General features: G+C 40.1%; 3 protein-coding genes across 3 annotated transcripts in view; 1 reads left to right on the top strand and 2 right to left on the bottom strand.

The window, feature by feature from the left end:
* The window catches only part of LOC139199573 (alpha-2-macroglobulin-like), a 286,525-nt gene that overhangs the window by 85,286 nt on the left and 187,543 nt on the right, over positions 1-13,696 (top strand). The window lies entirely within an intron of this gene.
* On the bottom strand, positions 6,787-7,815 carry LOC139200036 (trace amine-associated receptor 13c-like). Its single transcript, XM_070829267.1, has one exon. The coding sequence runs from the start codon at positions 7,813-7,815 to the stop codon at positions 6,787-6,789; it is 1,029 nt and encodes a 342-aa protein (XP_070685368.1).
* On the bottom strand, positions 11,921-12,916 carry LOC139200035 (trace amine-associated receptor 1-like). The gene has a single exon (XM_070829266.1). The coding sequence runs from the start codon at positions 12,914-12,916 to the stop codon at positions 11,921-11,923; it is 996 nt and encodes a 331-aa protein (XP_070685367.1).

The raw sequence follows: 13,696 nt of genomic DNA, 5'->3' as shown, positions 1-13,696 counted from the left end.
ATATTTTTCACTCTTTGGTCATGTGCAGAACGAGCAGGAAAAACAAATCAGTGCTGAGGAAGTCTCTGGCCTCAGTATTCTTAAGACTAATAAAGTCTGCCATGTGTCTGATAAGAGAAGTGCTCCATCCAAAGTTGGATGAGGGAAGGAATTCTTACCCTCAATTAACATGTCTTTTCCGGATATGATCAATCAGTCTTTACAGGCTATGTACCACATTCCTTCAAAGTAACAGTAATTAAACCTCTTCTGAAAAAGCCAACTCTTGATTCAGGTGTATTACCCAACTATAGACCTATATTCAACCTTCCCTTTCTCTCCAAGATCCTCGAGAAAGTAGTAGCCCATCAGCTGTGTAATTCTCTAAACTCTAAACTCCTGCTGCGTTTGATAACATTGACTATCATATCCTATTACAGAGACTGGAACTTAATTGGCACAAAAGGAACCACATTAAGCTGGTTTAAGTCCTACTTATCAAATCAATTTCAGTTTGGACATGTCAACAATGAGTCCTCTGTCTCTGAGTTCCACAAGGTTCAGTGGACCAATTTTACTTCATACGACGTCCGCAGAGCCATGAGGGAGGCCAAACAGAGGTACAGGAAGAAACTGGAGTCACAGCTACAGCAGAGTGACAGCAAAGGACTGTAGCAGGGACTACGGATAATAATAGACTATAAGGCATAGCCTAAGTCCGCGGTGTGTGCTGACGTCTCTGCTGACGAACTAAACGACTTTTATGCACGCTTCGAGGCTCACAGCAGAGTAGTCGGCATACTGCCCAGCAGAGAGGAGGAGACATGCACTGTGACGGAGCCCGACATGAGGAGGATGTTTCGATGCGTGAACACCAGGAAGGCAGCGGGACCAGACAGCATCACCGGCCACGTCCTCAAAGCCTGTGCCGAACAGCTTGCGCCGGTGTTCACGGAAATATTCAACATTTCAGTTATTGTGTCTGTACCCAAGAAAGCCTGGCCCAGCTGTCTGAACGACTACCAGCCCATCGCCCTTACCTCTGTGGTGATGAAATGTTTTGAGAGACTGGTTAAAACTTTCATCACCTCCTCCATATCTGCCTCCCCGACACAGCTGTGGTGGGTCTGATCTCCAACAATAACGAGGAGGACTATTTGACAGAGATCAGCCACCTGGAGGACTGGTGCAGAGACAACAGCCTCCTCCTGAACGTCAGCAAGACCAAGGAGCTGATTGTGGACTACAGCAGTGTTGTGCTTTGACAAGTGGTAATGTTAAATTTGGCTATCAGAAATAATTAATAATTATCAAAGATAATTAATAATTATTAAAATAAATGAACTTTGAATAAAGTCCACCTCGATTGGGGCACCACCTCGAAAAACGAGGAAAAGACAGCCGTTTTAATTGATTTAGTCTCATGAAAATACTAAACTATCAATTTGGAATTATGTTTTATAATTAATTTAATAATTACTACCAAAACTACCACATTGATAGCTAGCTGAAGGATTTTGGAGTTCTTGACAGTGTAGAGGTTGGCAGTGTTCACCCTTGTACAACATTAAAGGAGACAGCAGGTATTAAAACATTTATTAAAACAGAGCAAAATTCAGGGATATCATTTGTTATTCGTTAAGGTGAAGGACTTGTACTTTGGTTGTAAGTACAGCTGAAGCAGAGTAGGTATTAAAGACATCTGCTGTTACAGAAACAAAACCAATCAAACAATCTAACTAAATCTCTATGACTAAACTAACAAATAATATGAAGAGTGTGTGTGTGTGTGTGTGTGTGTGTGTGTGTGTGTGTGTGATAAGGCTGAGGAATGTGAGATGGGCCCATAGAGGTGGGGGGAGACCCCAAATGGTGATGGCCAGACCCCCTGGGGTGTGGGGCAAAGGAGACAAAGGAAGCTAAGTGCTGTTAGCTTAGCTTTGTCCCTCTGTGGCCTGTTGCAGACTGTGTGTGTGAGAGAGATAAAGGTGCAGGTTAAGACAGGATGGTTAGTTTGTAGACTAACATCAACTAAACTTAATGGCGGCACAGTAATCTACAACACATCACAATAATCAAACTCAATGAACATTAAAGCAAGTCAATACATTAACAGGGGTAAACCATGTATGCAGTAATGCTATGCTAATTATGCCCAGTTAGAGTTTGTTACCAGTCCTTAAAGGGGTAGAAGAAGTGTCCTTGAGGGTGCTGCTTTCTCAGCTTGTTGCTGGAGGAAAGGTGTGGTTCTTGTCCGTTGCTGTGTGGTTGCAGGCTGGAGGAATCCGGTCGCTCCTTTGTTCCTGTTAGTTAGCAGCTCTGTGCTAACTTGCTGGTGTGCTCCTGTTGTTGGTTCTGGTTATCAGCTGGCAGACTCTGGGTCGCGCCTGCTGGCGCTGATCTGCTTACTTCAGGCAGGACCTTGTGTCGCTACCATGAAGGAGGTGGCTGCTCTGGACAGACCACACTGAGGCAGAGCTTAGCTGAATTGAGCTGGTCTCTCCTCTGCAGGAGGAGAGGGAGCAGGAAAGAGCTGGTCTCTCCACTTCAGGAGAGGCATCAGAAAGAGGAGAAGTGGTCTCTCCACTTCAGGAGAGACGATGAGAAAGAGAAAGTTCAGTGGGGGTGAACTGGTTTTCTTGGCCTGCGGTCGTAAAATCATGTGTCCCCTCCGGCCAATGGCGACTGTGGAGCTGGGCGCGGGGGTGATTTCACACCTATCTGTGAAACTGGGGGCATTGGGGAAAGGAGCCCAATAGTTTTACAGACAAGCGACATGCGGTTTCACTATGTGCTGTTCACCGTATAGTGAAGCCCAACAGCAGGAAGCAGCAGAGGAGCTACCAACCACTCAGGATCAGCGGGACTGAGATGGAGAGAGTGGACAGCTTTAAGTACCTGGGTGTCAACATCACGCAGGATCTGACATGGTCCTGTCACATCGGCACGCTGGTGAAGAAGGCTCGACAGCCTGCACCATTGAGAGTGCTTTGGCTGGGAGCATCACCACCTGGATGGGCAGCAGCACCAAGCAGGATTTCTTGGCTCTGAGGAGGGTGGTCCGCTCGGCTGAGCGCACCATCAGAACCACCCTCCCCAACCTGCAGGACATTTAGCAGTAGCGCTGCAGGTCAAAGGCCAGGAAGATTGCAAGGGAGCCCACCCACCCCAGCCACAGACTGTTCTCTCTGCTGCCGTCAGGTCGGCGTTACCGCTGCCTGAAATCTAATACAGAGACTGTGACTGAAGAACTTCTTGACCTCCAGATCCTTATGGACAGAACAAGAGGAATGGATTTATTTGTTTCTGTTAGTTCCGCTGTGGATGATATGAAACTGCCCTGGAAAAAAGTCACTGGGATTATAACTGATGGCGCACCTGCCATGGCTGGCGAACGAAGTGGTAAGAGGTATGCAGCAGACATCGCATCTCTGGCTGGTAAGAGGTATGCAGCAGACATCGCATCTCTGGCTGGGGAGTTTCAACTGCGCTTTCAAGATTTTGCAGCTATTGAAAAGGAGATCAGGCTTTTCTCCTCTCCATTCTCCACTGACCCCGATTATGTTCCGGATCACCTGCAGCTCAAGGTTATTGAGCTGCAGTGTGACAGCGAGCGACGCAGTCGTCACCAACAGCTCTCTCTTGTCAACTTTTACCGTCAACTTGAAAAAGGCAGGTTTCAAGAGATTCGAACATTTGCGAAGAAAATGCTGAGCTTATTTGGCTCAACATATCTGTGCGAGAAAACATTCTCTATTTTGCGCATCAAAACCACAGCCTTTGAACCAGACCTGGCCCATGTGCTGCAGTCCAGATCTCAGTATCACCCTTCACATTGAAGCAGTGATTTGGTTCTAAATCCCTCCTCTCTCTTATCCTAGGTCTATCCCAGCTGAGTGAAGCCCTCCATCTCACTATTTATTTTGATTGTGTTTATGCGCCACTTCAGAGCTTAGTAGCCTGGATGGTGTTGTATGGAGCTGCCATATGTTTACTGTGTGTGGGGATGATGTAAAGTTGTTCCTCTGTTCACCTTCTGCTCCATTTCTCTTTGCTTGTGATGTAATTCTGCACCTTGTTCCCTGTTCTCGTAACTGAATTCCATTTTTTTCACTGACAAAACATTAGTGCAAGAAAATCATTTGTTTTGGTAATCTGAGATGAATAAATTGTAAAATTGCAGTTAATTTAATTTGTTATATTATAAATATATCTGAATGGAATTTGCACTTCATTATAAGTTGAATGTTGGTGTTTTGTTCCTGTTCATATGTCTTGAACTTAAAAGTTGATAGGCAACATTAATTACCAATAACATGTAGTGTTTAAAATGAACCTGATATTTCAGCTTCCTGAATTTTTTTCCTCAGTTCAGATCATTTCATTTTATTTGGCCTTTGGATATTAAAATCAGAGTGATTTTGGTAAGACCTGTTTAGATTTGCCAAACATAAAAAAAACTGCATTTATTAATAAGTCAAAAACTTATCAGAAAAAAACTCTCCTCATCAACATGCTTTGTCTTACGCCTACCTTACACTCCCGGTGCTTTGGTCACCCTTAATGACGGGCCGTCTCTTTATACAGAGAGAAGTGCTAATCTGTCTACTGTACTCTCTGATCCCTCCTCTATATGTTTATAGAAATATTTCACTTTGTACATGTACAAAATGAAAAGTATGTTGTTTGCAATAAAATTTCCATCATATAGCAAATTTGCATTTAATTTTAATGGTTCAAAGAATGTCAGCCAATGGTTGGCCCTTACGCATGTTAACCTCATCAAATTTGGCCCTCTTTGAAAAACGTTTGGACACCCCTGCTGTACAGGTTTCAGACTTTGATTTATTTATCTCTATCTTTGTGTGTGTGTGTGTGTGTGTGTGTGTGTGTGTGTGTGTGTGTGTATATATATATATATATATATATATATACACATGTATCTTGCGTTTCTACTCTTATTGTGACACTTTGTGTTATTTTATATTTATTTTATTATTGTTTCAGTCTGGGACAGGCACTAAAAACATTTCACTGCACATTATAATGTGTATAATTGTGTATGTGACAAATAAAGGTCTTGAATCTTGAATCTCTGCATGTCATTACTCTGGCTTCCAACAATCTCGGAGTTATCTTTGACCAGGTTTTGTCCTTCAAGTCCCACATGAAACAACTTTCCAGGACTGCCTTTTTCCATCTATGTGTCACAGGCCCCACTGCGCTGGGTGTGTCAACAGATAATGATCCTGTAAAACAGAACAAATAATGAAGCAGAGTGAACTTGCCAGAATTTATTCAATACACAAAGTGCTTTAAATTCTCTATCCTCAATTTCATTGACACATTCACTAAGATTGAGCAAATTCCATGACAATAAAAATAAATCACAGTTGTCTGCAACCAAATAGTGAAATTAATTCACTTTATCTTACTGATATTATGACTCATTATAAAGGAATGTAAACCTTTCTTCATATGTATTAGTTCTGTACCAACTAATATTTTTGTTGCCTGTACTCACTTACCTTTGGCTTTTTATATTCCCAGCTAAGACAGTAGCTTATAGTAGCATTTACATGGCATTTACACGACTGACCCCAAACCAACGCAGCACTTATTTTATAAACAGCATTTACATTAAACGTTTGAAACATGGAGCTAACCAAGTATGCGGGAGATTTAGACATAAAAGAAAACCGTAAGCTTCACATTGACCTGGGAGCGGGAGTTGATGCTAACAAAAAATAACATTGCCATTTTCACATCTTAAGCAGTGGAGTGGCTCAGGTGAACACAAAATACAACATACACACTAACCTAAGTTTAACACAAAAGCACGAGAAATAACAATGTACTACGCATATTGATACTTTTGTGCTTTTGTACTCATGACTAACCTGTAAAACGGGACAAATAATGAAGTAGACCAAACTGCCATTCGTCTGGTCAGTCTTACCAGAATGACAAGATTACAACAGTTACGTCATCAACAGCGGGCCCATTACGGCCAGTCCCCTTCTGCCCTCTGCTGTCTGCAGCGGGATACATGTGTTTCCAACATAAAAGCCTTTAAGGACTTAGGTAACTCACTATGACCTAAAAATATACAGCATCACTTTTACAAAATCAACCATCAGTTACATCACATACTTTGTATGAGTCACACATGTACCATTGCTAAAATCACACCCATCTGGTCTCTGTATGATGCAGAAAAACTTGTCCACACATTTCTCGCTTCCAGGTTGGAATATTGCAATTCCTTACTATAAGGTTGCTCCATTAAGTCTGTTAGGATGGTAAATGATCTGTATCTGTATAGTGCCCTTTCATTGCCTCCTCATTCACCCATTCACACATCATTCATTCTAGAGGAGACTATTCTTTCACACACATTCACACACTGAAGCTATGCAGAAGCAGGTTGGGGTTCAGTGTCTTGCTCAAGTACACTTCGACATGCTGAGAAAAAGTTTTATGTTTGGCTTTCTCTTTGGTATCATTGTCCTGTTTTATTAGCCTACCAACTCGTGATTTACTTCACTTTTAACTTGACAACATATCATAACAATTTAAAGCAGTCCATTGTAACTCCATTATCCAAATGAAATATATGATAATAAATGAGCCTATAATAGACACAATGAACCTTTGATCTATGATATAACATTTTGTATATTACAAAAACACCAAAGGATTCAAAACCTGCCACAGGAAAATAAGATACAGTGATGGAGAAAATTTAGCCCTTTCATTGGCAGAAAAAAACAAACGCAAACATCCACAAAAATATACACAGCGCTGTTATAAATGTGTCAGAACATGCACCCTTATGGCCGAAGAATGGGGGTTAAATATTTTCAGGTTGACAATTAGATAAAAGCATTTTTTAAACCAAGGGTAAAAAAAGGCATAAATGATTGGGTTTAAGGTTGAATTGAAGTAACCAAGCCAAACAAATGCCTCAAAGATGGCAGCAGGTGTGGTGAAGCCAATGTATGCATCAATTATTGAATTGACAAAGAAGGGCATCCAGCAAATGATGAATGCTCCAAGCACAATACCCAGAGTCTTTGCAGCCTTGTGCTCAGACTTGTTAATCAACCCACCTCTTCCTCTGTCATTCAAACAACTGCTCATATCTCCCATTTTTTTTACATGCTCTTTAGCCACAATGAATATTTTACTGTACAGACAAACCATTACAGTGCAAGGAAAGAAAAAGGCAGCAACACTGTCCAGGATTCCCCAGAGGGGGTTGAAGAGAAGATTACAGCTTCCTAGGCAGTTTATTGATGTCAGATAGTCCTCTAACCCAGCTATGTTGGCCTTTGAGTAAAGTAGACCGTAAGAGTAAACAGCAGCCAGTGCCCAGCTGCCACAGACCATAATCCAGGCCACTGACATTGTCATTTCCCTTGAATAATTCAGAGGATTGCATATTGCTTGTTGTCTGTCTGTAGCAATGCAAATTAGGTGAAAGATAGAGACACTAGTAAGAAACATTTCAAAACTAGAGTGCAGCAGACAGAAGGTATCACCATAGAACCAGCAGCCATGTATGGTCCGGATGGCACTGAAGGGCATCACAATAACACCCACCAGTAGGTCAGAAAGAGCAAGAGATAAAATAAGAACATTAGTAGGATTATGCAACTGCTTGAAATGACCTATTGACACAATGACAATAGAGTTTCCTAAAATGGTTACCAGCATGCCTAAAGTAAACAACAAATAGAGGGCAAATTTGGTCCCCACATTGAACTGTGCACTACCACAAGAGGCATTAGAGCCTGGAAAACAGTACTGTTCTTGAGGAAAACCACCAGTCATGATAAATGCAAAGACATATGCTTAAATCTCAACAGAGATAAAGAGGACCGTGCAAAGGGGAAATACATACTGGTGATCTCAGTCTTGTAACAAAAGACACAACATACTGGGTCCACCTACAAATATGACATACTGGGCCATCCAATCAGAAGTTCTTTCATCAATGTGCATAGCTAACAACATTTCATACTCAAAAAGGTAAAAATAAACTGTTGTAATATGGCACTATTACTGTATTTAATTATTTACAGAAACAAATGAATGTGAATCCTGTACTATACACACTGACACGTGTGGATAAAGGATAATGATATTTATTTATTTCAATTATTATTATATATGAATTGTATGTATTATTGTTTGTTTGTTTAGTTCTCAACACAGTTACAAGGGGAAAAAAGCAGATGAACACAAAATAAACAAAAACAACACAGGGACAATTTAATCAAGACTCTGGGATGCAATGTAAAATGGCAAGAGAGGGATAATAAAGCCCAACAGTATATTACATTTTCATAAACCCATTCCTACAAAGAAAAATGTTAAGAAGGCATTTAAAAAACATTAATGATATAGCCTGTCTAATCTGAATAGGCAGAGTGTTCCACTGCCTGGGTGATGTAACAGCAAAGGTCACAGGCTAGGCTAAGAACAGCAGCATGCAACGATCTAAGGGCAGGCCGGGTAAATAGCGAGTCAATAAGTCCTTGAAATAATTTAATGCTTTACAAGTGACTGGTAGAGTTTTAAATCAATATGTAACAAAACAGAAAGCCAGTCTGTAAGCTGGCTAACACAACAATAGTTGGTGAAGGGAGCTCTGACTGATACCATCATAAACTGTATTACAGTAGGCAAGGCAGGAAAAATAGATACACGTATGACCATATGTAAATCAGTAGGAGACAAGTATGAGCTATTTTAGGAGATTTTCTTTATTTTCCTGAATGGAACTGTACAACATTCTTCATTTGAACCTCATAACAGAGATCTGCATCAAAAGTTACTCCAAGATTTTTAGCAGTCCATAATATTTAGGAAAGCTTACTTACTCAATTTAGTAAGCTAAAGAACATGAAGCTAACCCAGTGGCACGAAGCACACCTTCTGAGCCAAGTGAGCAGTAGCTATGAGCAAAATGTATGTTAATGGCTATTTTTCTTATGTTTACATGATTGTGGCATTTAACAGAGTTGCTCATTTGTTATACTGAAATGGCTGAGAGAGGCTGTCAGGTTGTCTGCTTACATGGCCAGTGGGGCCAGTTCCTCAGGGATCAACTCTCAATACGCACAAGTCATGCTGACCTCCAGGCAACTGGATGCTTGGAGTGTGAGCTAACAACTAAGGCACCACAAACCTTTCAGCTCTTAAACTGCGATGCACTTTTGCCATTCAAAAAGTGAGCTGAACACTTGGGGCCTGGGAACAGCAGGTGAAATGTGATCTAACACACTGTTTGGTGGTTATCATTGAATATTGTTTATACTAAATGGAAATGTTTCTTATCTCATTATAATTATCGACATTTGTTTATATTCACAAATACAAAAGAGAATAAACAAATGCAATATGAAAGGTAATAAAAGGCTTCTTTTTGAAGTTGATGTTACATGTCAAGTCTGGCATAAAATAGGCTCTCAAGCAAAGCCCAACTATGACCTATATGCCCAACTACTCAACATACAGTGCTCCAACACAGGTATTTTTGTATGCTAACAAAATTTAGCATTGCCAAGGGATTCCCTTGAAAAAGGTCCAGAAAGCTGAGGCGTGTGTGGTCCCAGTGGGCAATGGAAAAATCTCTGGCTGGGAAGGGGGGGAAATTAAAAAAAATATGCTCAGGGTCCTCATGGGACCATGATCTGGCCTTGCTCTTCCAGTGCACACTTAAGGATCTGATGCAGAGTTTATGTTTGTGTGAAAATGTTTTTTCATCCAATTCACAAGAGTACTCTTGGGTGGGTAACAACAAAGTACATTTAGACTTTTACATGTGGGTCAATATCACTATAAAGTGCCTTTGGTGTCCCCATCAGAATCATTCAGTCATCATTAAAATGTAGCAGAATAATTTAACTCTGAGGTCTTATTATAAGTGACCAAAGATTTACACACATCAGTACAATAATATGTCTCTTAAAATGTGTTTCCTTCATTTTATACCATTTTTTTTCTTTGGATGTACGTGATTTTGGCATCTCCCACACACTGTTCTGCTAACTTTAGTGTGTGTAATAAGTGGTTAAATGATACTAAATCAATGGTTTTATGGTTTTTACATGGTTTTATTGTCACAAGAAGTTATTTGATAAAACAAGTCATTTTGATCATGTATATTCTATTTTCATAATAGTATTGAACATTTTGCATGTGTCCCTGAGATTGCTGTCCACCCTGTCATTTTGGGCTAAATGCCCCTTTAAGAAACCCGCTGATGTTTTCAGTGACATCACAACCAGCATTTTGTCTTTCTTCAGTGGAGACTGAAACAATGGCTAGTTGCAGAGTAGGTATTTACACTTCTGTTTAGTAATTTTCATCATATTAGGTGTTTAGTTAGATGTTGTCAAGCTTAACATGTCCACTCTGTCATAGTGAAATATCAATTAATATAAAAACCTTTCAGAAATTCGAAATATGTGTGTTAAACAGTACACAGTCCGCTTGCTAACTGAATCATGTTGCTAAGTGAAGGTCCACCATGTGCTCATTAAATGCTAACATTATTAAAAAAATGTCCACCCTGTCATTGTCCACCCTGTCAGCAAGCCTTCCATGACAGGGTGGACATGGTTGCCCTAATTTCATTACTATCCAAATACTTTCCCCATTAACTAAAACATAGTGTTGAGAAAGGGACTAAATAGCTTTCTGAAAATATACATTTTATAATCACTATGTAATTACAATGTATTTATTCTACTTTGAAATTGTCCATGACAGGGTTGACATATTTTGCTGTTGGCGTGTACATTGTCTGCTTGCAGTTAATTTATAAAAAGTGTGGGAGCTTGACCAACATGCATTTCTAACAGCATAACATCTACTTAATACAATAAATGTGAAGTTAAATGGAAAATCTCAGATTTTTGGGGGGGGAAATTGGGAAGTCTCAAAGGCACCTTATGGTGATATTGACTCACGTACCTAATAACCTTTTTGAGTAAATTGTACTTCTAGAGTAATTAAAATGCAACATTTTTCACTCTTTGCTCATGTGCAGAAAGAGCAGGAAAAACAAATCAGTGCTGAGGAAGTCTCTGGCCTCAGTGTTTTTATTTTCCAACAGTATGGCTTTTAGGCTGTGCTCATCGCTCATGCTAACAAAGCACAGCTCAAACTACAACAATTTCCTGGTGGACAGCAGCAAGTACAGTATGTCTCTCAATAATGTGTGTGCCATTATATACTCTACATCATATATTGAAACATTAAGCAACTGTCATTGAACACTGGTGTGCATCTGTGTGACACAAGTTGCAATGTTACAACCACACTATGATCTTCCACAAATCAGGATTCCCTCTAGGCCTCAAATTCTAATTTACTTAAAAATTTAAGGAATCGTGTGTCTTGCAGTGAAGTAACAGTGGAGTAACACATCAGGGATTTTAAAAAGAGTGCGTAGGATGCACATTAAATGTGTATGTACACCCAAAAGCCAACAATGTTGTGTGCCAAAAATGTATTCGATTTATTTACAAGATTTACGTCAGCAATTTTACACACAAAAACGATATGAAAACTAATATCATATTTGGTGACATATGCAACATATATCTTGGATTTCTACAACTGATTATGATAAATTAATTAGCACTCAGAATATTCAAGCATCAGGGATAGGTAAGCAGCTGCAGTGCATGCCACAACTAACAGCAAGTGTCGAGAATATAACCAGGTCCTCTACTCTGTGCTCATCCATGCTGTGCTCCGTGGGTGGCGAATGGGATGGTGAGACAGCGCTGAAGAAATATCGAGCAGAATATGATTTGAGATTAAACTAAGGGAGCAAAATGGCACATTTTGGGCCAGCTTTTCAAACGGTCTTTTGTTTGTAAAATATTAAGCCACTCCCTTGAAGGTACTGTTTTACATCAATTTAATCTGGGTAAAGTGTTGTCTCTGAAATGTCAGATTTAAAAATGTTAACCGAAATGAATAATCGAAAAGCCTTTCTGAACCAACTGTAAAAGAATCCATATATTATAGGGTTCATCGTAGAATTTAAGTAGCCCACCCATCCAAGTGTTTCAAACAACGCTGGTGGTGTTGAGTAACCGATGAAGGGATCAATGATGTTACACACAAAAAAAGGAGTCCAAAAAGACAGAAAAGCTCCCATGATGATAGCAAGAGTTTTAGTGGCTTTTGTCTGGCTTGTATTTGATATTCTTACTGAGCTCATACAGGTTGCATTCCGTATGCTGCACAACTGTCTCTTTGCTACCAGGAAAATCTTCAGGTAAACACCAAGCATTATTATTCCTGGAATGTAAAATGAAAGTACTGATGAGGCTGTACTTGACAATCCACTCTGAAACAAAATACATCCTCCTTCACATGCAATGTGGTTATAGTAAAAGTCCTCAACCCCCCAAATATTTAACTTCAGAAAAATCACTCCAAAACCTACAAGAGCTGAAATACTCCAGCTGAGAAGAATTAAGATCAACACAACATTGACAGTTATTTTCCTTCTATATAATAGAGGCTGGCAAACAGCATAGTGTCGGTCAAGTGATATGAATGACAGATTTAAAATTGATGCTGTACACAGCATGATATCAGAACTCATGTAGATTTTACAGAAGACATCACCAAAATACCAGCAGGACTCTACACATCGAATCATACTGGGGAACATGACTAGCAGTCCTAAAAGGAGGTCAGACACAGCCAGAGAGACGATCAGACAATTGGTTGGAGTGTGGAGCTGCTTAAAGTAGGCCACTGACACAGTGACCATGAGGTTTCCACACACTGTTAGGATGACTGTGACCCCTAGAATCATATAGAGGGTGATGCGTATGGACAAGGGATAGATGGTCCTCAGACATGAACCATTTCTGGTCTCATAGCAGAGCACTGGCTCCATCTGTTTGTAGGGAGAAAGGAATAATAAATTCAGGAATGAAATGAATGTGCATGTTATTAATAACACAGTTGCTAAGATTGTTATAAGATGCAACAAAAGCATAAAGAATGCTGAGGAGAATAAAACATAACTCTTTGATCAGGGCCTGACTCACTTTAAATCAACATTTGCAATCATTGCTTTAGTTAAAAACTGTTATGATGATTAGAGTAGCTCTTCAAAGCATATTCAAACATGTATCAATAAACGTTTTAATGTCACACTTACCTTCCATAGCCACCACCACAGACTTTGCCTCAAATGGTGTCAGTTTCAGCTATACTTCTACTTACTATATGAGGTCTGTGTGTCTCTGGCCAGTAAAGACATTAGATAATAGGCCCTCAGGGAGTGCACAAGGAGATCACACACATCACACTCTTGACCTTGTTCTGGCTTATGGTGTTGAAATTGAACAGTTAACAGTCATCCCACATAACTCTATTCTATCGGACCATTACCTGATAACTTTTCATTTCCTGTTACTGGACTGTGCACTATATGGCAAAAATGTCCTCACTAGATGCTTATCCGATAGTGCTATTGCCAAATTTAAGGAAGTTAAGTATTTCAGCCAGTGTGTCTCTGTGCAATGGAAGACCGCTATGCTAATCGTAGCCCCTCCCAAATTGATTATTTAGTAGTCGATGGTGCTTCAGGCTCCCTGCGAATGACACTCGACTCCAGTACCCCTCTAAAAACGAAGATAATGAAAGAAAAGAGACAAGCTCCTTGGTATAA

The sequence above is a fragment of the Pempheris klunzingeri genome, chromosome 4 (assembly GCF_042242105.1).
Source record: "Pempheris klunzingeri isolate RE-2024b chromosome 4, fPemKlu1.hap1, whole genome shotgun sequence".
In the NCBI taxonomy this organism is placed as follows: Eukaryota; Metazoa; Chordata; class Actinopteri; order Acropomatiformes; family Pempheridae; genus Pempheris; species Pempheris klunzingeri.
Note: the sequence above shows the minus strand (reverse complement) of the source record. Positions and strands in the feature narration are given on the sequence as shown.